General features: G+C 40.6%; 1 protein-coding gene across 1 annotated transcript in view; it reads right to left on the reverse strand.

Annotated features, from left to right (window-relative positions):
* ADCY1 (adenylate cyclase 1) overlaps positions 1 to 26877 on the reverse strand; it is a 222860-nt gene that overhangs the window by 80844 nt on the left and 115139 nt on the right. The window contains exons 4-5 of the mRNA XM_037889968.2: positions 25350 to 25461; positions 3358 to 3485 (exon numbers count right to left, since the gene is read on the reverse strand). Of these exons, the coding sequence (XP_037745896.1) occupies positions 3358 to 3485; positions 25350 to 25461 (240 nt within the window). The remainder of the gene's footprint in view (positions 1 to 3357; positions 3486 to 25349; positions 25462 to 26877) is intronic.

The following is a 26877-nucleotide window of genomic DNA, read 5'->3' on the forward strand; positions in this document are numbered from 1 at the left end:
CCTCTCCCACCATCTCCTAATCTCCAATGCACACACTGTGCTGTCTTTTCCAATTTATTAAACCCTGTCAAAAAGAAAATGCTGAACTTGCCTGTTACTTATCTTCTACCATGAGTTCTCACTGACCATGCCTAGATAATACACGGCAGCCCATCTGCTTCATTCCTTCTTTTCTAATTTGACTTTTCATTGATGTTTACTTTATCATGATAGCAGACAATAAATGCAAACATGAAAGAGAGTCCAACTAATGAAATTATAGATTAATTTTCATATTTAAAAATAGGTAAGAGGCAGAAGCAGTGCCTTTGCGTACATTTTAAATGAGAAGTTCACAGAATTTGTAGAAGGTCTATATGTCTAACTCTACTTCTCCCCAATTCAAGGACTTTCTATAAGTGGAACACCTATTTACTACAGAAGGAATGCTATGCATAGATGGCTTTGCAGGATACATTTGTTTAGTAAAGACAATATTGATTCTGATCCTAGTGTATATCTGAATTGCTGAAATATCCCTTGTTACTACATTTTAACTGTATTTACATAACAAAAATATCTAAAATAATAATTATTACACAGTAAAAGAAATAATAATAGATCTTTAGGTTTGTATATCACCTTTCATCCTAAAATGCATTACAGATTTCACAATATATACATACATACACAACAGGAATTTATACTGGATGAATGGATGGCTAAAAATGGACATGTTTATCCAAACCTCTTAAAATTTTGGTTATTTTGATAAATGGGACATAGAATTAAATCATGCCTGAGCCAGTGTACCACAAGGAGACAGAAATGGGATACAGCCACTAGCTATATCAGATTCTTCCCTGCCTTTCTCTGCACTATGGAATTCTCCTTAAAGGAAGTCTAATGGAGCCATGCCATGCCACCACAGAGCTGGTATGGAGATACAGAATTGTGTGTCTATTGCCATGTATCTCCAAAGGATCTGCAAGGTTTAGAAGACACAATCCTTGCCATGACTTCAATGCAGACAAACCCATCTCACAAAAGAATTTGGAATAATAATAATAATAATTGAAGAGAACCCCATAAAATTTTCCACAGCTCCAAGCTCCTTCATGAAGCAGCATGATCTGGCTCTTATACAGCTATTTTATTTGAATGGAATACACGATGGTGTGGTGTATACATCAGCATGCATTTCAGGATCTATAAGCATGTATTTCAGGTTCTATCAGCATGCATTTCAGATAGTCACATTACATACAGGTGGCAGAGTCACTTTTGAGTTATGTAGGTTGCAAGTGCCAGTAAGACTTTTACAACACAGCATACCATCATGTATTGTAGAGATGTCACATATGATAGACAAAAATACTCATTGCAATGTGTGAGAGAGTTTTTTCAGATGTTATGAGGACTATTTTTCATAATGCTCTGACTGTGAAACTATGGCCTCAATTATCCTGTTTGCACGTGCACTGGTCTGATTGCTTAAACTGGACTTTGCACATGTATAACAGACAGCATGCTCTGGCTCCCAGTATCTTCGTCCTGCTGTTCACGTCTCAGAAATATAACTAATGCATTAAAAATACCTCTAAAAAGTACTTAATATCTCACCAATTTAAACCTGGCATTCAGAGCCATTCCTAGGCTAGAAGTGAAAGCTAAGTCCCCCGCATAGGGAAGTGGGGAAGCTCCCATTTCAAAACTTAGAGGTTTGTCAGATATCTGTCATTGACCAAGAACTGAATTTGCCCATTCTGCAACTTGGGCAACTAGAATTCTGGGAGCAGGGAGGCCTGCAAATTTCACCTTTGGACTGCAGAGGAAACATTTCTTTGGCAAGCTGGTTTAAAAAGTAGACAAACATGGCAACTGTGCAGAAACTACCCAATAGTGACTGGAATGTTAGCCTAAGTCCTGAGAGAGATGGATCAGTGAGCAGAGAGGAGGTGAAATGATCAAAGTTACAGGCTAATTCATTTATCACGTGGCTCTGCAAGATAACACACGGATATTGGCTCCAAATATGTAGGATAGATAAAGACTGACAGGCAGCCTAAGACAGAAAGATACTACTAAGCAAGGCACTATAGGCCCTTCATAACGTTTCTTTAAAATCAGTACTGAAATGTTACTGAGGACTACAAATTCATACAAATTATGCTTTTCAAAAATCATATAACTTCAAGTCATTTTAAGTTTTTGATCACTCTACATAAAACTATAGCAGAAAATGCTTTATTGCCTGTTTTCAAATTAAAGGCTAGATTGTACCTTGATCTATGTACCTCTGCTGGGGACTAAGGGGTTGCAGGCGTGAAAGGATCACTTTTCTTCCTCCCCCAAGCAGGTAAGTAATGAGGAGAGGTGGAGCCTTAGCTCTGGTCCTCTCCTGTAAAGGGGATGGCCAATGCAAGGGGCAGGGGCAGTAAATAGCTTCTCGTAAGAACTAATAGCCAATTACTATCCCCCTTCAGATCAGGGCTCCTGGAGAGTCGCTCCCACAGGGCTTGTGGCAAAGCCATAATCTAGTCCAAAGGCACTAGCATTACGTAACTCAGTGTGTATTTATATGTAGCATGACTATGTGTCTGTGTGTTCACATATATATTGTCTGTAAAATATTAGATACATGGTAGTGAAGAAACCACACAAATTCTTCTCCCCCTTCTCCCTCCCCAGTGTCAGTATATGAAATACATTTCCAGCTCTTGCTTAGTAACTAGCAGGTCATTCAGAACTCTCTCACATTCACACTTCGCCTTTTGGTATAAAGGCAATCAGTTCAGAGCTCTGAAGCATAACGAAAACTTCTCTGAGAGGCAAAATGAATTTCACATTGCATGTCTGATGAAAGGCAAAATAAAAGTTTCAAAATGACACACAGAAAGGCAAAAATCAGAGTGAACAATTGATTTGGGAATATGAACACACACAACAGATATACATCAAAGTCTGTTTGGCATTTACATACAAGTGGGTGAACTGAGAGCAGTTTTAATATTGAACAAGCAGGAATTAGATTCCCTGCTTACTGGTTCAATGCATATTGCTATGGCAAATAGCAATAGAGGTAGTTCATGAGTTCCCCTTTCCTCTCTCCCCCTCACTGCGCGGCACATGTGCATGCATGCACAAACTCATTTTTTCTCATCAAACTGATTAAATGGAATAGAAAAGCAGTGCCTAGAATGCACTGTGTAAAAACAAGACTCTCTCATGGCACAAGTGTACCACTGTAAAGGTTTAAATGAGCATAGTTCCTGCAGAAACTGCCACTCCCTTAATAACACACATCACAAACATGGCAGGGATAATACTGTTTCCCATTGGGCACTGAAGCCTGAGTACAGTGACTGAGATACTTACGTGATGGTGTCAATCATATCCAGTCCCATTTCGACACAGCAGTGGGCATGGTCTGTTTTGGGCTGTGTCAATCCTGATACACAATAGTAACAGTCCCCTAGAATTTTAATTCTTCTGCAGTGGTTTTCCTTTAATAAAAACAGACAGGAATAATAGATTTTTAAAAAGATTTACAATAGAAATCACATATTTCTGCATAACAAACTTTTTTCATATAAAGTTTATGTGGTCACAGTAAACAATCTACAGTGCAGAAGCTATGAGGTCCTAATGCTGAACTGTCACCTTCTGTATATCAAATAGGGTAATCAGTCCAGCTTTGTTTAATTGGGCAGCATCATAGTTCCAGATTACAATGTAACATTGTGACCGTATGCTTTCCAACAGAGATGCCTCAGATCAAAACACCGCATCTTAACAGTCACAAACAGCACATAAGTTCGGATCCAAACTTTGCATCTGGACTATAATGTCTATAATAGTTCAAACCAAAAGGCTGGAACCGAACTACCTCTGAACATTGGGGAAGTCTGGATTCAGATGAATTTGTGACTCAAACCTGTCTGTAATTTACAAGGCAGGTGTTTTTGTTGTTGTTGTTGCTATGGTGGTGGTATTTTGTTTCTTGGGAGTTTTGTTTGTTTGGTTGGTTTTTTAAGAAGATGCTCATTGGGCTGTATTAACAATATGTAAATCTGATAGGGCAAACTCATTCTCAATTTAAATGTGCGAACATGACATATGGGCAGAACAGAAGATGCAGTCATGTACTGTTACTGAATTTGTCTCTATTTACATGGGCTGGCAAGTTCTTCAGTAGCAAGCGTATGACTAAATCTTCCATGATTTGAAGGAGAAATGATGGGAGGTGGTGACAGCTATATTATTTTCAGTAGCACCTCCACCAGTTGCAAACTAGAACACTGCTTAGTAATAATGCAGCATCATAGGGGTTGAGTTGCTTGCCAGATCTCTGTCCAAAGCTCTGACATGGAAGGTGTTTTCCAGTGATCCGATGCACGGCTGCCAGCTCGGACCTCACACATAGAACTATGCTGAAATTGTTACTCATTTGTTTGGGACAGTGACTTAAGCCTGGGGCAGAGTGACCCTCGGCGGAGGAGGGTCCGGCCACCCCCTTTCCGCTTGGGGGCGGGGGGGCTCTGGGTTGACCTGGTGGCAGGTTTGCTTAAAGCTAACAACAAATTGGAGATCAGGAAATTCAATTAATGTAGTTGGTACACGATATGAAATATTGCTATATAGTCCTGATCAACAACTCAGGACAATGTAGGTAGGGACTGTTTTCCTGAAGCCCCCGGTCAAGGTCTGGCAATAACACAGTTAAACAAGAAAAGATGGTGATGGTATCCATTGCAAGAAGGACTGCACAAAGCTCCCGATGAGAGCAGTGAAAAAGAGTACTTAAATAAAACAGATTAAAGGATCCCAATTTTATGGCTGGGACTATGAAGGCACATGCCTCATGGGATTACTTAGTACGAATACAAGGAGAAAAGATTAAAATTATTCTGACCAATTTTTCCTATAGTGATGTCCCAAGTAAAGCTTAACTCAAGTGGCCCAGAAAAAAAATTTAAAATGTCCAACAAATTTCTTAATCTGACTGGTTCGGCTCCTCCTAAATCCACATTCTGAGAAAATCTAAGGCTCAGTGATTTGATCACAGCTCCCCCACAGGTAGGTCTACATTTACAGCAGCATGTAGAATACAGACGCTGTATAGATATAAACAACAATGTAAACAGTGAGGCACAGCTGAGGAAAGTAGCACAGAGTAGAGTGCCTGAACCCAGGGTACATAGTGTACACAATTCTCTACATGTCCAAGCAGTGCCTCCCACGTCTACACTGCTATTTTTGGCAGTGTACTGCCAGAGCCTTTCCCCACTGCAGTGAAAGACTCCAGCAGCAGGGAAAGTCTCTCGCAGCTTCCCACTGCTGGAGCCTTTCCCTGCTGCCTCTCTCTGAGTAGGAGCCTTTCACCGCTGTGTGTAACTACATGCCACAGTGTGGAGGCAACTTGCTTATGCCATCAAAAGTGTAGGCAGCTGTAGACCAAGTTACAGTGACACTGATCCAATCAGGGAACAGAAACAATAACACATGGCTCACCCCAATCACCATATATACTTGTAACAACCAATAGCAAACAACTTGGTAAAAGCTTTACGACTACGAGCTGTTTGCTGTGTTTTCATAAAATATATAAGTATTTCTGACTAGTGAACAAGTCTGTATGTATACACCCAAATATATATATAAATTATATGTACATATAAAATCAACATCTGTCCTTGAACAGAAAAGAGGGTGAAACCTGAAAAATGAATGGTGAATAGTTTTCCCAACTCCTTTTACACAGAGCATTAATTAAAGAGGAACCCTATACAGAAAATAAAAGAGTAGGCCATTCTTTCCAGGTATGTTCTAACAAGCAGCATAGATATTTTGGTAGGTCAGATAACTGTTTAATATGCCATAGGGCATGATTTGGAATGTATTAGTCTTTATCTTTGTCCATATTTTTTTTTATTAATTTCATCATTATTAATTGGAAAAGTCAAAATAGCTTTATCATGCAAAATAACTTCTGTTAAAGAATATGTGTATTTGGCAGTTATTCTTCAAAATTATGTTTTATTGCCTAGGAACCCAATATTGCAAACACATATGAACGTGCTTAAGTTTAACCTTAGTTAGGATTATTCCTGCAGCCCATATTCTGGAAAATTCTCATAGATTTTATTGCAAGTTTTAAGTAAGTAAGGATTGCAGTCAAAAGCCTTAAGTATTTTGAGATCCTTGGCTGAATGACAGTATTAATGGAAGGTATTATTACTAGAAACAAAATACCTATGAATATACAATCCAGGAAGTCTATCATGACATGAAACACCTCTTCTTACTCCATGTACTAACTTTTGAACAGGGACTGCTAAATTATCCTGACAAATTAAGGATTTTTCATGGAGCAAATTATATACCAGTAACAGCTGCTCCAGAGTAAAGACTGAAACCCACTTTTTGTCCTACCCTACATAAAGTTTTTTTCAGCTTCAAATTTGTGTGGTCTGTGTGGTCTGTGACCAGCAGATGACTGCTTGACCTAATCAGAAGTTATCTGAACAAAGCCACTTAGAAATATGGATGCAGAAAATTAATTGCGCCACATCGCTTCTTCAATGCCTACCTACAAAATGGCTTGAATGAAAGACTTAGTTTTATTAGAGAGAGCTTGGTGTAGAGTACTGCATAAACCACATATGAGATGATGTCAAGGAAATGTACTAAGTTATTAGGATCATCACAGCAGCAAATCAGAATCCAGCAGATTTAAGGATTGTTGGGTAAGAGAAGACAGAGTTTTTATTATAATTATGTGTATTATCATAGCGCCTGGGAACCCCTTGTACTAAGCATTGTAAAAACACAGAACAAAGGATGTTCCCTGCTCCAAAGAGTTTACAATTTAAGTAGAAGACAAGAGAAAACAGATGGATAAAGACAGACAGACCAGGAAGAACAATGAGATAACGCTGGTCAGCACAATAACTGTTGTCAAGATTTTTGAAGCATCATGGGAAAGGAGAGTTTTAAGGGGAGGTTTTTTATTATTATTATTTTCTATCTTTGTAATTTTTTAAAATCTATTTTTGTTCCCCTCCTTTCCCATCCCCAGCCTGGACATAAAATAAGGGAGAAATCAGCTGCCTTTCCTTAAAAAAAAAATATGGTCGATAATTACTCTTCTTACATCAGCTATCACTCAGACACTCATACAGAGAAAACCACCCCACTCTGAAATTTTCTTTAAGATTGGTTGAGATTTAACCACGTGTTCCATCAAATTTAATGAAACACACGTGGTGGTTGATGTAGTATCTTTTATTGAACCAGCTTCTGTTAGTGGAAGAGACAAGCTTGTGAACTCCGCCCTCACCCCTTTAGCCCCCTCCCACAAAAAAAAACCACAACAACAAACAAAACAAACACACTGATGGAGGACCTGGGGCTAAATCATCTGCATCGCTCTGAAAAATCCCACTGTATTCTTTATCAGCTTTTTTCCTCACTCATATCTATTTAAAGCAACTGACTAATGCACAGTGATCTGTAGGAGCTTGTTTGATTTTCTTCTTGCTGCTCGCTCTCTCTCTCTGTATGAGGTTGATTTCCAGTGCTAACAGGAACAATCCCTTTATATGTGAACAATCCCTTTAACTTTATATGCAAGTTAACCAAAGAAACTTTCTTTTTCTCTCTTTTGTTTTATTGAAACTCCCAGAAACCACCTGAGTCAACACAATTCCCCAACAGTGATAGTTATAAATTCAAGTCACCATTGATTCAGGCAGCTCCTGTAATAGTTGATCATTTTGACCTCATAAGCGTAATAGAAGGCACCAGGGTCTGACAGTATTTCCAGCCCACTGCACTCGCCAACCAGACCGTCCACCTGCAGAGTTTAATCAAAATACTTCCAAAATGAGCTGCAGAGAATTCCCTCCAGACAAGAGAGCAATTTGTTGGTATCAGGTGGAGGTCTAAATCTACAACTTCACAGATGGCAGACTCTTTCAAGTTGCTAAGTAACCTTTAAATTTTCAACCAAAGTGGCTAATAAACCCGTTGGTCTCCTCTGAGTGGGGCAAGGGGAGCTTTCTTAATTCGGAAAGGGTTCTGATGTTTTTACATCTCTTCAAGTTCTCTTGCAAAAGTCGTGGTTGCCACCTCGGGATACGGAATACAAAACTGGAATTTCAGATACATTAGATCAAGCCCCTTGTACCGCCCAATCCAAATTATGTTTCATGCTCAGTGGTTAAAGATTTTTTAACAAAATAAAGGGAACAGAATTCACAGAGGAAAAAAGGACCACATAACAAGGTATTAAAGTTTTGACCTTGAAGGAACTCTTGATAAATGCTTAAGTCCCTCTGGAGCCAATGCTTTGCTGGCTCAGCACTTAGGACTATAGCTGAGAGACCTTCTCAACTGCCAAATTCTAACAAGGTCTAGAATTACTTTTTGTTTGTCTGCTGCCAGCAGAGGAGATAGACAGATGCTGATGGGCATACAGCTGTCTGTTGCCTGCGCTTTATTGTTCTGTCTGCAAAACTGAAACTAACTGACATGAAAGTGAGGCTTTGCACTAGGGAGGGGGGAGACCACAGAGCTCCCTGAACATTTAAAGAGACAAGGCATATTGTTGATCAATGCAACTCCCTTTTTGGACAGGACTGGTGAGAAATTTGTTGTTACGTGAACAGATCTAGGTCAACACTTTGAAAATATTGGGCATGTCTACAGTCGAGACATCTTGCTTGAGTTAGTGCATTGAAAATAGAAGTATAGCTACAGCAATATGGGAAGCGGGAAGCGGTTGCCACCCCAAGTGCAATCCTGCCCCAGACCTCGGGTACATACTCAGGCAGCTCGTCCCTACCAATGCCCACACTGCCATGACTACACTTCTGTTTTAGTACATGTATGTCTGGCCAAGCTGCAAATTACACCTCCAGCTCAAGTATAGTTATAACCACTGATGCTTTTTCTAACATCTGTAAAAATAAACTAAGTTACCGACGCAGGGAGCAGATGCTTCTCTATTTAGCGCACAGTGGAAGCTCTAGGGTTGCAACTATCTATCTGGACTACAGCATAGTTTCTGCGCATCAAAAAACAAGAACAAAAAATGAAGACTAGTTAAATATAATTAAGACACATAAACTTTTAAAATCTAAATGCCAAATATATCCCTAAGGTAACTCCATTAACTACAGGGATAAATTTGACCTTATGTGACTTATATATAGTTAACTCAGTGTTTGACATATGGATCCAACTTACTTTCTGTAGGCCTATTTTAACCTGTTTTGCAGTTATGATATTTGAATAAGTTTATTGCTTAACCCCTCTGGAGTCACAATCCATGAATGGGGCCGGAGGGAAATCTGTTAAGTAGTAACATTTTTTATTAGTAGAAAAAGTGTGGAAATGTATATCCGCTGAGTTACAGAAAGAGCTCGTTCCCCATAGGAGCTAGATTTGGGCTCAGTTCTGCTCTGCGGAGCTATGGGAACGATTAAGAAGAACTAGCAAAAGATGCAGAAGCAGGGCTCCCCAACTCTTCTGCCACAGACTCCAATAGCCCTACTCCCTCTCCCAGACAGCTCATGGACATGATAACTAGTAATACTTAGCTCTTATACCAGCTAGACAGAAGGAATGTGAATTCAGTTACTGCTTAAGAACCTATTTAAAATGATTACAAGAACCAGAGTATTTAAAAAAAGCAAACAACAAAAATACCCACCCCCTCCCCACATACATATTCAGCTATTTAAATTAAATACGGGAGTCAGTTTGTGCCTGATAAGCACAGGCTCACATTGGAGATGGTGCTGAGTCTCACCCTCAGCTCCTACCTAACCTTAGGCTTTTGGCCAGAGACCCAAGTTTTTGTGAGATTTCTCAGTCCCGCCTCCATGGTGCTGCAATCATGAGGCTGGCTTTGTGCAAGAGCTCCAGAGAGTGCATCGGATATGTACTCAGCATGGTGCAGGAAGCTCCTCTCTCTGTGGCTTGCCAGTACAGAAGAGGAGGAGGACTGCAGGGCCTCATATCCCCTCTATTATCTTTGGGGTGTCTTCAATTCATGGCGGTCACAGGTGTGATCAATGAGTAACTGGTCCTTGACTGAGGGAGCAGTCTCTTTGCACTCCCTCACTTCTTCCGTATTTTCCTCGCTTCTCTCTGTTCCCTATTTTCACTTCTCTCTGCTACCCCACCCTTCTCCCCTCATTTTTCTGTTCCTCTACACCAGTCCCCAATGTCCAGAATAGCCACAAGCTTTGTTGGAAGTTCTGGTCCTGCAGCCTTAATGTGAGTAGCCCACTGCAGTTATTCACAAGAGTTAGGGAGATGGGACCAGATTTTCAGTTGCAGACAAGTGGCATGGCACCACTCATTTCAATGAAAATACTCTGATTTAACTAGCTGAGCATCTAGCTCTCAGGATCAAGCCCTTAACCTATTTAACGCAGGTTGAAATCATCATAACTGTATCCTTGTTTTAGGGCCTAAATATAAAATGTTTGTTAGAACAGAAATAAAAATCCCACACAAGATCATATAATTGTAAGACAAAAAAAACCAAACCCCTCATTATTTAATCTGTTTTCCCTAATCTAGGGCCTAATTCTGCTCCCACAGAAAACCAATGGAATTTTTACCATTGACTTCAATGGGAACAAGATAAGGCCCCTATTATTTAGTTAATGGCTGTACAGACCTTTGAAGATGTGACATAAAAATTATAAGTAATGTTGCTATTGTTTTCACATCTAGCTTCTATTCAGTTTAATAAACATGTCCAGCTGTAAAGCCCTATGAAGCTTAATAGAAAATTAAAATGGTTTTAGAGCTTTTTGAATCACCCTATAGAATTTAATAGGGAAGTACTGTACATCTCTACTACAGAAATATATAGGATAACTTACAAAAAAAGATCTATAGGTCCTTACTGGTTTCATCCCTATTAAAGGTTATAGATTTTTCCATTAAATTAGAATATTTTATACAGAGGCAGAACAACAGATTATTTTGGACATAACACTGCACAAACATTCATATGCACAATGCTGTACATTCAAATATTCAGCTTTCAGAATAGCAGCCGTGTTAGTCTGTATCCGCAAAAAGAACAGGAGGACTTGTGGCACCTTAGAGACTAACCAATTTATTTGAGCATAAGCTTTCGTGAGCTACAGCTCATTTCATCGGATGCATTCGATGAAGTGAGCTGTAGCTCACGAAAGCTTATGCTCAAATAAATTGGTTAGTCTCTAAGGTGCCATTAGTACTCCTTTTCTTTATTCAAATATTCAGCTTCTGACCTACAATTCCTTAAATTCAGTTATTAACTAAGGTTAATGGTAATAACTGTAGGATGCTTTGTAAAAGCCAAATTGAATAAAATGTATACTCCCATACTACATTAAGTTCATATTTTAAAAAAACAGATCTCTTTATTCTTCTTGCCTACTTTATTTTTACTTCAGTCCAGGAGAGAAACATGCCAGATTAGAAAATAAAAAGGAAGTATAAAACAAGAATAATAAAGGATGGGTGAGTTCCCTTCCATAACATTTTCGTAAATTATTAGATTAAACAGAAATCCTGCTACTGCAACTCACTTCAGTGGGGCAATGTGCAGGTATAGGGGTTTGCCTACAGGAATGCAGTTGCAGGATCAGCATCTCATCTTACTGTCTTATGCATTCTATGTTGTATTTTATGCAGCTAATGGAAATTCTGAAACTATTTAAGCTGTTAATGGAAAAGTATGGGTATTCAACACAACCTGAGTCTAATAGGTTTTGTCTAGATGCTAACTTAAAGTTGTTTGTTTTCAGGACAATATCCCCTACTTCCCTTTCCTACATCATATATGAAATGTGTTCTCCCACCAGTGGATATTATTTGGGATAAACTACTAGAAATGTGAAATATGAACATAATGGAGAACATAGTTGGCATTTGATCAAACTGAATAAATATTATTATCTGTACTGTGTCGTTCATAAACATTTGCTTCCCCCTCCACAAGAAAAATATTTTTTATTTCAATTAGTAAGTGAACTGACCACTTGGTGGCTCCAAGGAAAATCTGTAGTCTCTAAAAAAATACAGTGCTTTGAAAAGACGGCAGAAGAGCTGCTGACAAGTTATATACATTGTTTGCTGTGTTGTTGTAGCTGTGTTGGTCCCAGGATATGAGAGAGATAAGGTGGATGATGTAATATCTTTTATTGGACCACCTTCTGTTGGTGAAAGAGACAGGCTTTCGAGCTACACAGAGCTCTTCTTCAGATAGCTTGAAAGCTTGTTCCTTTCACCAACCGAGTTGGTCCAATAAGAGTTATAGAAGTATTATTTATTCCGAAAAGGCAAGTGTATAAGCAGCTCGTTTTAAGCCAACAATATTGAAGAGCTCCTGAAGAGTGTAGAAGAGTCATTATAAAACCAACACCCCTTTGTTACTAAACTTGTTCAATCCATGAGTGCTGAAAAGAGCACGTGTCTCAATAACCATCAAATGCAGTTATGAGGTCACTTGAACTTAGTTCAAAATGAGCGTCGGGAAGAATTTAGAATCTTATCAGGCAGAAGAGTCTTCCTGTCCCTGGAAGATGGATGGAGCAGGTATTCTGTGCCACCCCCTGCAATCCCATCCACCCAAAGGAACTGTTGTCTCTGAAATAGCATGCAGATACTACAGTGATTATATAAAGTAGATCAGCCCTGAAAGAAGGAGTTGACCTTCAATGACTCTCACATGAAGTGGTCTCTGGAAGCAGGAACATGCCATAAGTGGCTTAATCATTACAATATTTTTGGCAACAAAATATCTGAGGCTCATTCTCCCTCAGGTATCTCTTGTAATATAGGTCTCTCTAATTTATTTGTATCTTTGAGCATGACAACAAAATAGTGGATAAAGCATAACTGGCTCACATAATTTTAGGGTTTTAAAAAGCCTTTGACAAAATCCTTCATAGGATGGTCTCAGGGAAACAAAGGGTACGTCCCACCTTGCAATCATGGGGTGTGACTAAAGCACATATAGACCTACTCTAGCTAGCTTGGGTATTGGTAGCAGTGAAGGCATGGTAGTGCAGGCTTCAGAACAGGATGTACAAGCCCACCCAAAACCCCAGGGTACTTACTCAAGTGGCTAGCCTACGCTGAAGCCTGTGCTGTCGCAGCTGCACTGTTACTGGTACCCAAGCTCGCTGGATTAAAGCTAGCTCACGTGTATCTACACAAGCTGCAATCACACCCTTTGACTGCAATTCAGACACTCCCTAAATTGTCATGAGGTGAAAACTATGGATTAGAAACTGGCTAAGAGAGTAGGCAGATTAGGAATAAAAAAATCAATTTTCATGATGGCAAAAAGTTAACAATGGGATGCCTCAATGTCCTCTACTAGCATTGGGGCTGTTCAATAATTTATTAATGATCTGGAAGAAGCAGTAAACAGGCAGGTGTCAAAAACTGCAGACTGCACCAATTTACTTAGGTTATTCATGCCTGGAGATTGCTGTTAGGAACTTTAGAGGGACATAAGAAAACTAGGTGAAAGGGCAATCCAATGGCAGATGAAGTTCATGGTTCAGAAATGCAAGGCTATGCACATGGGTAGGAGTAATTCCTGAACTACTCAGGCATGTCACTAGACTCTTAAGTAACCGTAGCCACTCGGGAAAGAGACCTGAACATCACTCTGGACAGCTCAGTGAAAGTCTATGTGCATTGTGTAATGGTAAACAAAAAGGATATTGCAGAAATGTCAAACAGGTGAGGAAAGTGACCCCCCCTCACCCAAAAAAGTGACAAAAGTGATTAGATGAATGGAAAGAAGATGGGGATTGTTTAGAGACTAGATTAATAAAAGAAGAAGTTTGCAAACGGTAATGAATGGTGCAGATAACATCAGTTGAATGCTCTTATTTACTGTTTCTCATAAAACATGGAAAAGGGCCCCATCAACAAAACTGAAAGGCAACAAATGCAAAAATCATGAGAGAAAAACTGTTTACATAATGCTTAACTAGCTTGTGGAACTCACTGCTATAAGATATCATTGAGGTTAGCAGGATTCAAAAGAGGACTGGACATTTATCTGGATACGGAGAACATCACTGTTGCACTAAGTAGGAGTAAAAACAAAACAGAACTGCAGCAGTTACATACATTCCCATGCTTCAAGGCATAAGCCAACCTCTAACAGATGAGAGCAGGATATTCTGTAATTGTTCACTTTGAGGTTCCTGGCAGCTTCCTCTGAAGCATCTCGTACTAGCCACTGTAGGAAAGAGGATGCTGGACTAGATACGGGTCTGATACAATATGGAAATTCCTGGGTCCATATGCTATTGTGAGTAAAGGAAAATGGCTGATGGAATACGTGCGGCTTTCCAAACCTCTATATTTTGTGGGTGGCTGTCAGGAGAGGTGTATACAGTAGAAGATGCTTATGAGAAACTGATACACTGTAGCGAAACTCCCACTATAGTGAAGTAGCATGAGAGTTATAAATTGTTTCAATGCACTGCAGTGCGTCAATAGCACTTCTAGTTAGAGGGAATCTCCACTTATGAGAGAAGTAATGTTGTCTAAAACAAATGACTTAACTATAAGTGGATTTCACTATGTCCTGTCCATTACAGTACACATATTTAAAGGATATTTCTGCTGCATTTAATTTTGAACTTTACGTTAAAAAATACTGCTCTGGAAACTTTTTGGCTTCAGTGCAGTCACATTCCTGAAATTTAATGTCGGTAACAGTAACTTTACAAAGTTACACTAGTTTTCTTTCATTCCATGGTCCCATGCATACAAAAAGCTTAAGAAGGAGCAGCATGCAAGACCCTACCGAGTTCAATTTAGCTGGGTAATGGAGACTTGGTCGTAGCAATAATAGGGAACGTGGGCTTAAAGGGAAATAAGGCCTTTCACAACATGAGAGGAATAATAGAAAAGGAAAACAAATATGACTCCAATATAGAAAGTCCCACAGCAAACGGCTTGGATGGCTCTGATGGCAGAAAATTGGTTGTCTCCAGTCAAGCCTACACAAATTTGCAATTCAGTGATGTGTTTGTGAGGATGAAGTGAAGTCATAGTAAATGTCCTACCATCCTGGGAACTATATTACAGATGAAACAAAGCAGAGTTATTTAGAGTAACCATGAAAGGGAAGACACATTTTGTTTCATATAATTTTACTTATGTTAAGTATGTATGTTAATTTGTAAGAGTCCAGCGGCTTCTCAAACTTTTTTGTCTGTGGAACACCTCTCCCACCTTGGAACTCCCCTCTAATCTAGTTGGGATCTAGCTCTAATTTAGCAATATGGGAATGTCAAAGTGGTCACAACAGCTGGGTTGAGAACCAGTTTAATAGTCACATATGTTAATTTACATGCTTGACTACTATAAGGCACATTGGTAAGAGCAATTTAACATGACAGACTTAGACAAAACTTTTCATTGCCACTCTAACTGTTGTACAGTGTGGCATGTACTGGTCTTATGCCTAGCTTTCTGCCTGTGTCTCTAGGAAGCTGTACTTCAGTCATGCTTTATGCATGTCCTATGCAACTACTAACACTAATGCAACATCAAGGTTGAAAAGCCAAGTGCTGAAGAAAGAATAAATAAATCGGAAAAAGCAAAGGATTTCTTTCCCAGTCTCTCACCCCACAAAAACCACTGAACAGATTTTGTTCAAGCTTTCCAAACATAATGTCACTTTAAGCAGGGACTAAACATGGGAAAATTAAGCCACACCCCAAGGTGAATATTTTGGAAAATTATGCATGTGTAAATGCCTGGCAATGGCAGATGACCTTGCAAAATAAACATTACTGAAATGTGGTGAAATGAGAAAAATCAAAGGGCTGCTGTAATACCTGGCTATAAACTGAACAGGTCAAAGGGTGGTGGGGCGGAGTAGTGTTGTATCTAAAAGATACCACAGAATCTAGGGAGATAAAAATTCTGAGTGGAAAAGACCACAACTGAATCTGTGTGGATACAAATCCCATGTTACAAGAATACTGGCAGGGTAAGAATTTTGACTATTCTACCAACAGCTTCCAGACCAGGGCAAGAATTGCACAGTGCTCAGACAGCACAACAAGGCAACGTTTAATGAAATCAGAGAATCATAGAATATCAGAGTTGGAAGGGACCTCAGGAGGTCATCTAGTCCAATGACGATCATTGAGCAATTCAATTATCTGTATATATTAACTGGTCACAATGGGATAATGTTTACAGAAACAATTTCTTAAATGATTGCTTCTTGAAACAGCTAGTTCTAAAGCACAAAAGAGGAGAAACTATTCTTGATGTAGTACAAAGGAAGAAACAAGAGTTGGTTCAAGAAGCAACTACCGTTAAACCTCTGTGTAACAGTGACTAGAATATAATTAAGTTCAAGGTCTCTGAGGGAGGAAAGGTACCGCAAACTAGCCCTTAACTTTAGAAAGAGGGGAATTTAATAGAAATCATAGAATATCAGGGTTGGAAGGGACCTCAGGAGGTCATCTAGTCCAACCCCCTGCTCAAAGCAGGACCAATCCCCAATTGCCCCAGATCCCTAAATGGCCCCCTCAAGGATTGAACTCACAACCCTGGGTTTAGCAGGCCAATGTTCAAACCACTGAGCTATCCCTGCCCCCAAAAGCTGGTCAAAAAGTTCTTAAAGTCAAGAGTAAATAAACTAAAATACTTAGATTTAGCATGGATTCTATTGACACAGAGTCTCATAGCATATATAACTCTAAACTGAAAGGGAAATAGGAAGACAAAAAATAAATCAGTGCAACTAAATGGCAACATCCAAGATATTATACAAAGCAATCAGAGATCTTTCAGCATATGGAAGCCCAATCCCAGTAAAGCCAATAGGCAATTTCTAAGAAGGAAATTAGGTGTAGGACTAAGGTGGAATTTGAAAGGCAGATAATTGAAGGCATACATACAAATAGTAAGAACTTCTCTATGTATATTAGATGTAGGAAGCCTGTGGGGAAATTTTGGGTTCATCACTGTGATAGGGAGTATAAAGCCCTCACTGGACGGGAGGGGATTAAGGAGCAACTCTGGGCTAAGGAGGCCCCACACCTCTGCCCCGTGCTGAGCATGCTTGGGTTGGATGTGGGGTTTAAGAGGTAGCCAGACAGCTCAGTCAGGGCCTGGCAGGCCAGGGAGAAAGACATGCTCTGGGAGCACCTGTGAAAGATGTGAGCTGAGCCCACACCAAGCCAGGCAACAGGGGAGGCACAGCACCTGGACACTGAGACCACGGCTGGAAGCCCTGAAGGCAGTGCTCCCTAGGGGTGGCTGGCAGGGATGCAGAATGAGATAGGACATGACCCAGGGAAGCTGACTTGAGGCTGACAGAAGACACCACAAGGTGAGCGAATCTGAACCAACCTTTCAGGGCCCTAGGTTGGAACCCGATGGAGTGGGAGGACCCGGGTTCCCCGACCGAGCCCCAGGACTACACCCGCTAGCAGAACTGCTGCTGGGGATGAATCATTGGGTGTGACTGCTGCCTTGGGCCCTAACCACTAGTGGGGAGAACCTGCTCCAGCTCACAACCATTACAGGGAACAATTAAAGAAGACCAGAATATTTCTGAGAAGCTAAATTGTTTGTTTGTTTTTTTTTTGCTTCAGTCTTCACCAAGAAGAATGTTAGGGAGATACCTACTCTTTTCTGGTAATAAAGATGAGGAACTATCCACAAATTAAAGTGTCAGAAGAAAGGGTGCTGGAACAAATGGGCACACTAAGAAGCGACAAGTTACCCAGTGCAGATGGCATACACCCAAGAGTTCTGAAGGAAAGTGAGGATGAAGTGGCTGAGCTGTTAAGAAAAATACACAATCTCTCATTGAACAAGTTACCACATGTGACCCAAGGGTCTCTTGATGCCAATTGGCAGAGGACACAAGGATACACAGGGATCCCATGGTTTCACCAAGAAATGTCATATGAGGTCTCTGATGAAAGCCTCTGTCATAGTGGTCATCACAATCATTGTAAGATGTATGTATGGAATAACATGTGAAGAGTTACATATATATGCTGAAAATTGCATTCTCTAGGTCTTGTAGTTAAAGCCAGGTTACTCAAAGATAGCGTGCTTTGAGACAGGAGGTGGACACTTATCTCCCTGGCAGATCATTGTGTGTCTTACAACAGAAGTTGATTAGTATACTGAGACAAGCGCTAATGAAGGGCTTGTGGAGACTTCAGAAGGAAATCAACAAGAAGAGGTAAACAGTGGGGAGGGAACGCTGTTTTCAGGTGAAGATCAAAGGTCTGATCTATCTGGGGATGCAGAGAGATGTTCTGGCATCCTTCCATCTGTGAAGACAAGCTGCAGTGGGCTTGATCTTATGAAATGGAATTTCATCCATCCTGATGGAAGGTGCTAGGAAAAGGACTTGGGCCAAACTACCCTGTAGGAGACAGGAGAATGTCCCGAGAGCTAAGTTTAGACTCTAGAAAGAGTTTTATGACTTTGTTTTATACCTTACTGCTTGTATCAGATATTCTTGCTTACTATCATTTGAATCTCTGTTCTTTGATAATAAACTTATTATTGTTTCCACTATAAAGATATCTAAGTGCTGTGTGTTAAGCAGAGCAGTGATCCTGAGTTAAAACTAGTAAGGTGGTGTGTACTATTCCTTTGGAAGGAGAGAGCTGAGTGGTCAATGAATCAGGGTCTGAGCACTCCAGAGGGATGCTTGGAGGACTCGGGGCTTAGTCTGTGCTTATTGCTAACTGTACAGAGACAGTGAGGTCTGTGGAGGACTGGAAGGTTGTGCTTGTGTTGCAAGAGGCTGGTGGATTCAGGGAGCTGACCCACAGCAGGTGCAGTCATGACTTCCTCTTGCTAAGGGCAGGTGGTATCGAGGTGCCTCATAACCCTGGATACCCCTAGGAGGTGTCACACCATATAAAGAACTGAAGTGCAGCAAGTATCGTACCTGTATTTTAATAGGAGTGATCTGGGATTTACACACCAGTAAGACTTTCGGTACCTGGTGAACTGACTGAAGTTATAATTAAAACTAAAATACCTAGAAGGCACCTTAGCTTCTAACTAGCATAGCTGCTACTAAGAAAATTGTGCCTCCCTTATCTCTCAGAAATTATTTGAACATTCCTACGAAATAGTGGATAAAGGAGAACTGGTAGATATAGTTTATTTAAACTTTCAAGAGGTCTTTTTGACAAAGTCCTAAACAAGAGGCTGTTAAAGGAAATAAATAGGTATACCGTAAGAGGCATGGTGTGAGAGTGCAGTCATGGATCAAAACCTGACTAAGAGAGAGAAACAAAGAGTAGGAATAAATGGTCAATGTTCATCATTAAAAAGGTTAACAGCTGGGTGCCAAAAGAGTCCATGCTAGAACCTGTGTAGTGTAACGGATTTATTAATGATGTGGAAAACAGGATGAACAGCAAGGGGACAAAATTTGAAGACAAAGTAATGCATCCTGGAGGGAATAATTTCCCCTGCTCATACACCTTACTGGATTCTAAATTAATTGCATCAGCTCCAGAAAAAGGCATGGCATCGTTGTGTACAGTTCAATGAAGATCTCGGCTCAGTGTAAAAAGAGCAGTCAAGAAGCAAGCAAAACATTAGGATGCATAAGGAATGAGATGGAGAATAACAGAAAATATTACAATGTCATTATGTAAATCAGCTGTGTGCCCTGTGTGTTCAGTTCTGGTCACTCCATTGTAAAAAAGGACTTAGCAGAAATGGAAAAGTTAAAGACTAAGAACTCGGAAAAAACCCTTATATGAAGAAAGATTGAGAAGACAGGAACTATTTACCTTAGAGTGGAGATAAATAAGAGGGGACATGACAAAAATATAGAAAATAATCCATAGCATGGGGAAGGTAGATCAGGAACTTCTATTCACACTGTTATAATACAAGAACAAGGAGACATTTAATGAAATTGAAAGGTGGGAAATTGGAAACTGACAAAGACACTTTAAGAGAAAACACAACACAATTTACCTGTGGAACTCACTGCCTTGAGCTATCACTGAGGCCAAGAGCCTAGCAGAATTAAAAAAAGCATTAGCTATAGATGAATAAAAAGAATATCCAAGTTTAAATAGCAAATAGTAAAGTAATAGTTTAGGAACGGATATTAATCCTTGTCTTCAGAGCATTAGCCATCTTCTCTAAGTATTTTGGGTTAGTAGCAAGTTTCTGTTCAGGGCCAGATTATCCCATAATTGTCTCCTGCAGGGTTCTTGCCCCTGTCTCTGAAGCACTTGGTGCTGGTCACTTTCAGAAGCAGAAACTCCACAGGATCACAGGAATTGCCACACTGGATCAGATCAATGTTCTTATGCAATAACAGGGCAGAGGAATAAGAAGAAATATTAGATATTGTTTTGTAACCTTTCCAGAACTCCTTTCAGGGATGCCCAACTACATGCCACTCAGTACTCAGTGCTAGGAACAAAGACTCAATGTAGCCCCTAATGATTATTATAATAGATTTTAACATAGTTTGGGATCATTTGGGATCAAAGGTGCTATTTAAAATGTTTTAAAAAAAAACACCTTACTAAAATGTTAATGCTGAGAAACATTCAAGCCCATCTGTTTCCATAAGATTTACTCACAGTAAGTAAATGCTGTTTTAATATTTGCCCTTTCCTCCTACCACATTTACTGCAGTGGTATCTGGGATCATTTTTCTGTATTATCTTTGTAAGACTGGGCAATTATTTTACCAAGAGGGGGCACAAGTTGCCACTTCCAATTGATATTGGCTCCTAAGCACCAACAACAAACACAATGTACAACCACAGATCACACTTCAGTAGTCACAGGGACTGTACACATCGCAACTAAATGGCCGCAGATTTTCTTTGCATTTCCCCCCCCCGGGGACTGTTAAGGCACACCGTTGTTCTTAACCAATACAGATGAGGATTTTGAACTAATCCAGTACAAAGCACATGCAGTAGTTGTTCTAATCAGCAGATCAGAATCCCTGTGAAAAAAAATCATGTATAGCTGTGCACATTTCATCTGACTGAAGGAGACATGATTACAAGCCTCTCTTTGCTGCAGAAAGAAAGGACAGGTTTTGTCCTCTTTCACGCTCTGCTGCTATACATTACAAACTACTGTCGCATGCAAATGCTGGTTCATGCCTTTGCATCGTTAAGAAGAGACAAGAGATTTCATTTCATTCTCAAAGGAAAACCGTGTGTAAGATTTCAGAAAGTTGGGGGCGGAAGGGGAGTTCACTGCTCCAATCAGAGGATGAAATTTACTCTTGAAGTGAAGCTCCGGAGGGCAAGACCTCAGCAAGGTACTTAAGCACATGTGTACTTTTAAGTACATGGTAGTCCCATTAGCTTCAAAGTTATGCATCTGCTTAAGTGCCTTGGGCGTTAAGCCCCACATTTTGTCTGGGCAGGGATACCAATGGTGGATTGATCTCACAGAGATTTATGTGCAACCCCAGTGTGCCATGTAAACAGTATCACCATTGGCTCTACATATACTGGCTCAGGACACAATGGGGCTGGAACAGGAAGGCGCCACGCATTCACGTTTATGCAGCTCCAATAGTGCTAATATTCAGTGCAAGCAGCTCAACTGGGCTGTTCTAGTCCATAGGCTACAGCAGCAGCCCTGCACCCTGGCCCTGGTTTGGGCAGTGGATTTAATCTTTCCAGTTGCTCCACACTCTACTCACATGCAGCCTGTGGGATTTATGTGCAACTGGCTATCTTGCGAGTGCATAACAGAGTCACCATGTAGTTTTAAAACTCTACCATATGCCTCTTTTAGTGTTTATATCTGGGTTAGATTTATGTTCTTGATTTCTTTGTTGTCACCATTTGCATGAACACACTGCATGCTGCCTCAGTGCTAGAATGATGGTGTGGAATGTCCAAGAGTAGACACACCAGGAGAGGAGAAGCAGGCCTATCATGTTCTCATTAGTTGCATGGGCCCCAGTGCAGAAACAGACTTACTTCAAGGAAATAAATCATAAGAATGAGATAGCTTTCTGTTATAGCACAAATGCAGCCAAAGAAGGAACAAGACTTTGATGAGCCTTCCTAGAAGAGGAAAGTTTGTCCAGTGGTTAGGACATGAGCTTGAGGTTCAGGAGACCTAGGTCCAATACTCTGTTCTGCCAGAGGCTTCCTGTGTGACCTTGGAAAAGTGAGAGTCTCTCTATGGCTCAGTTCCCCATGAATGGGAATGGGGATAGCTCACAGGGGTGAACATAAATGCATTAAAAAGTGTGAGCTGTTCAGATTCTACACATATGTACCTTAGATAGATAGCCTTCTATGCCATTCTCTCTCTCTTTGGGGTATCTAACTCTTGCATCTTTGAGTTCTCGGAAAGAAAGTGAGAAGGACAAATAGCTGTGTAGGAATAATTGTGATCCACTGACAAGAATCCGACTCTAACACAGAGAAACACTTTAGTGTCTCCTCAAGCTGTTGGAAGGAATTGCAAGAGAACTTGCTCACTTAAATCATGCCTGGCTCTCATGGTCTTCACTGAAGAATTATCTGAGTCTTCTGGCTGGACCTCTATGGCACACTGAAAACTTCAGAGGATTAATCTACTTTCTCATCTGGTTTCTCAAAGGGTGTCCATGCTTCCACTACATTACTCCCCAGGAGGGCATCCTGCCCCTGGGAAAGGGAACCCAGACAAGAAATACTGTGCAAGAAATGAATCATATATAACAGGGAATAGGTAGGAGCTACAACTGCTGGAGATAAAGTGTCAACAAGATGAAATGGAGCCAGACTAAGATGGTGAGGACTCAGAACAGGGAAAAGAGAACTGGTGGCAGCGACAATCCCTTTCTCATGATAATCATGTATTCAATGCCCCGGCCCTACAAAAGGGAAGTTTCGGGTCCTCCCAAGCTGTCCTTGTATGACCTGACTACTTGGCTCATCTTTGTCTCCTGACACAGGCATTATCCGCATTCTGATCTCCCCTCTATAGCACCCAGCGTGCAATGGATTCCTCTTATGGAAGTCATAGCAACCAGAGGAAATGCAAGCACCCTTATTAAAATCCGGAGAAAGACAGGCTAACTCACACCATAGATATATCACTGCTCAATCAGAATGCACCCAATACAGAGATACCCTATCTGGCCAAGGGCGAAGGACACCATTGCTGTAGGTACATTTTATAAATAAAATAATAAGAATAAGTTCCACTGAATTCCTGGAGTTTGAATATTTGTTTTTTTTTATTTTAAAATGTTTGTTCTTATTAGTTCTTTAAAGAAAATGCAGAAGTCATCTTGAGCTGAATGTCTGGTCGAGAGCTAGGACCTGATCCATAGACTCCCACTGACTACAATGAACTTTGCCCCATAGTGATTAGTGATTTTTTTTTTAATTGTGAAAAACATTCAAGCGTAAAGGGCATCGGGAATGGCCCAAATGCTTATTTATTGTCACACAAGGTTGACATTCATGGAGCTGTGCTGGCATTTAGAAATTATGCAAAGCTTCCCACCTAAATCCATTGTCATTTGGCATCCATCCCGTAGGCCATCAGTCTAATCAGCTCTGCCCATGCTAGTGTTTGGTGCATATGGCATCCCTAAATGCAGCTCTGAGGCTGAATAATTTTTAAAGATAATTATAAAAGCTTCTGTGGCTACATGAGGCAAGTTTTTAGGCTACACTGATCTAAAAGGAAAAGTGAATTTCTCCCTCACTTTTGTTACGCTATAGGCAGCCCCTGCAGAAACAGCTAAAATACGTGGGGGAGGGCTTAGGGGATGCTAGAAGCCCTGCCCCCCAATCATACAGGCTAAGGAAGGAAGAACATCTCCCGAGGTGGGGCCATAACCCTGGGAACAAACATGGCATCAGCAGAAACTGTAGCTGCTCCACTTGCAGGGCGAGGAATTGAGAAGCCCAGAAATGGCCACTGTACAGAGGGATGGAAGGCACTTCAGCTGGAATTGCTGCAGCAATGGGGCAGGGAGGCTGCAGACCAGCCAGAGCACCTCTTTGGGCCTGACCACCATTGTGTGTGGGGACTTTAAGGGATGGGAGAGAAGGTTCAGTCATGATCTTCCTTCACAGTTTCTGGTCTCCTGTGACACAGTTTGGCCCTGATCACCTGTGATGACCCTCATGTAGAGGCCCTATTCCCTTAGACAACTGAGAGAAAAGGAGGGCCCAAAGGTCACCACACCCTCCCCACCCTCTGGTATCGCATACAGCAGGAGACTTCCTCCCACCCAGGAGACACTTCCAGCTGTCTTATCAGCAAGCAGTTTGGCAAAGGAATGCGGGGATGGAAACGGCTCATCTGTCTCAAAGCTTCACATCAGAGTAATATACAGGGACAGAGGATTTGTACTGAGGAAATTAAGAGAGGCTAATCCCTGGGAGGAGCAGAATTACACACCCTGGGTTGCTGTGTGGAGTCAGGAGAGGAGATGGTAGGATGGTGAGAGAGCACAGTGCATGGGAGGATGTTTTTGGATGGTGAGCACCCTATGGGAAGGAATGGAGAGTCTTGATTAAGGGATCACTATATATTGAAAAGGATGTTTGTGGAGGAAACATTTTGTATATAATATAGAACATAATTTGGAACAGGACATGGGTGTCACACACAAACACCACGTGAACTCATTTGGTTATCTGTAACCACCCATCTTCCAACTTCCCCACCAACTGTTTGTCTCTCTCAAGTGCTATGTCTTTGTACCATTAGAATATCAGATCTTATGGGCAAAGAATGTGCCTGTCTTTTTATTCCATAAGGCATCTATTACTCTGTGGGTGCTGTGACTAGATAATAAATACTTGTAATCAGAATACATCTATTACATCCATAATAGCCTCTCTGATGAGCCATCACAGTTTCTGTGACATGGGCAACTGTCAGTGAGGAACTGAACTGAGGCTCTGAGCTCTTGTCACCAATACATAATAGATTTATACTATAGATTCAATATTCACATCTTCCACTATACTATTTCTTTTCTATGAATGGTAAAAAGGTACAGTTTTAATAGTTACCTCCATTAATTGTAACTAGGCCCCGTCAAGAGCACTGGGAAAAAGTATTTTAAAAATAGCAACTGCAGTTTCTTTTCTTACCATTTAAATGGATTGCTTTATCTCAAAAATATGAATCAATGAAAAGAAACCTTAGCAACTCATGATTTATGGGCCTCACAGTGGAAATGGGGCTAGCAATCAATCTATTTCATGTCTCTAACATATGTAATCCACCCAAGACATCATTATTCAAAAAGCAATTCAAATTAAATAGGAAAAAAAAAGAAAAAAAAAAGAGAATGACATGCTTACTGTAGCTAATTCATCAAACTTGCCAAAGAGTTCATTCAGAAGCTTCACCAGCTCTTGAGCAGTGCACTGTGATGCCAAACTAGTGAACCCCACAATGTCTGCAAACAAAATGCTGTAAAGAGAAGGAAGGAAACATGGAAACATTAGTGCAGAACACACCTTCTTAATCTAATTATCTTTTTCTATGCACTGAGTGCAACCCAGAACAAACAAACCCAGGCAAACCAGGATTGCCACCATTAAAGTTCTATGCAGAGCACAAATATCAAAGATCCAGGATCATCTTGCATTTAAAGCACAGAACTATGAGTCAGGGGAACTGGCGTTCTGTTGCTGGCTCTGCCACAGGCTTCCTGGGACCTCAAGCAAGTTTTCTCTTAGGTACTTATATCGTTGTCCTTCCCCCCATCACTGTAGGGGGTCTGAGTGCCTCAACACCCCTTTGTGGTAGGACAGTACTATTATCTTCATTTTACAGATGGGAACTGAGCCACAGAGACGCTGAAGCGTCTTGCACCACATTAGAAAGGAAATCTCTGGCAGAACGGGAATTTAACCTGGGGCTCCTAAGTCCTAGGTTAGCACCCTACCACTTAACCATCCTTCCTCACTTAACTTCTAAGTTGTGTACATTTTCTGTGTTTCAGTTCACCTACATGAGAAATGGGGATAATTTACAGAAAGTACTGTGAGGCTCAACTGATTTATTCTTACAAAACACTTTGAGGAATTAAGGCTGTGGACCAGGACTTGAGAGATCTGGGTTCAATTCCTTCTTTGCCACAGACTGTAAAACCCCAGGCAAATCACTTAGGCTGGAATTTTCAAAACATCCTTAGGGAGTTAAGCACCCAAATCCCACTATCAGTGGGACTTGTATGCCCAGCTGCCCTCTCTGCCTTAATTACACTTCCCTACCTCATAGGGATGTTGAGAGGATAAATCTAAACATACTTGGGAGTTACTCAGATACTGCGTTGAAAGGGGCCATATAAGTACCTAAGTAGATCCTTGAATGGAGCGGCTGCTGAAGTATTAATTATTTAGATTTACTCATCTGCTGGCCCAGGCCCTGTGGCAGCTGTAGAAATGCTATGGATCTACTCACAGGCAGTACCCAGTCCAAATAACATCAAATAATAATTTATTTAAGTTTATAAAAATGCCACTAACTATATGCTCTAGATGTGCTTGCATGACTTAAAATACATCTTGAGGACAGCAATTTAAGATAACCCAGCACAAATCTCCCTCGTCTGAAACAATTCTCTACTCTTACAATTGCAACTCCTTCCCTCCCAATTAATGTAACAGATGCTAGAAAAACAAACCTAACCAGTCCCCCATTCTTGCTTCCAGACAAGGTCACCAAATCGGATCCCTCACCCAAAAACCCAAAAAAGGGAAAATATAACCTTCTCAATTCCCAACCCAGCCCCTTATCAAAGGCACCTAAACCACCCCACTGCCACAAATCCTCCCAATACCTAATTTGATTCCATGCAATTGATAAAAATCATTTCTGGCC

Source organism: Chelonia mydas, chromosome 2 (genome assembly GCF_015237465.2).
Source record: "Chelonia mydas isolate rCheMyd1 chromosome 2, rCheMyd1.pri.v2, whole genome shotgun sequence".
NCBI lineage: Eukaryota > Metazoa > Chordata > Testudines > Cheloniidae > Chelonia > Chelonia mydas.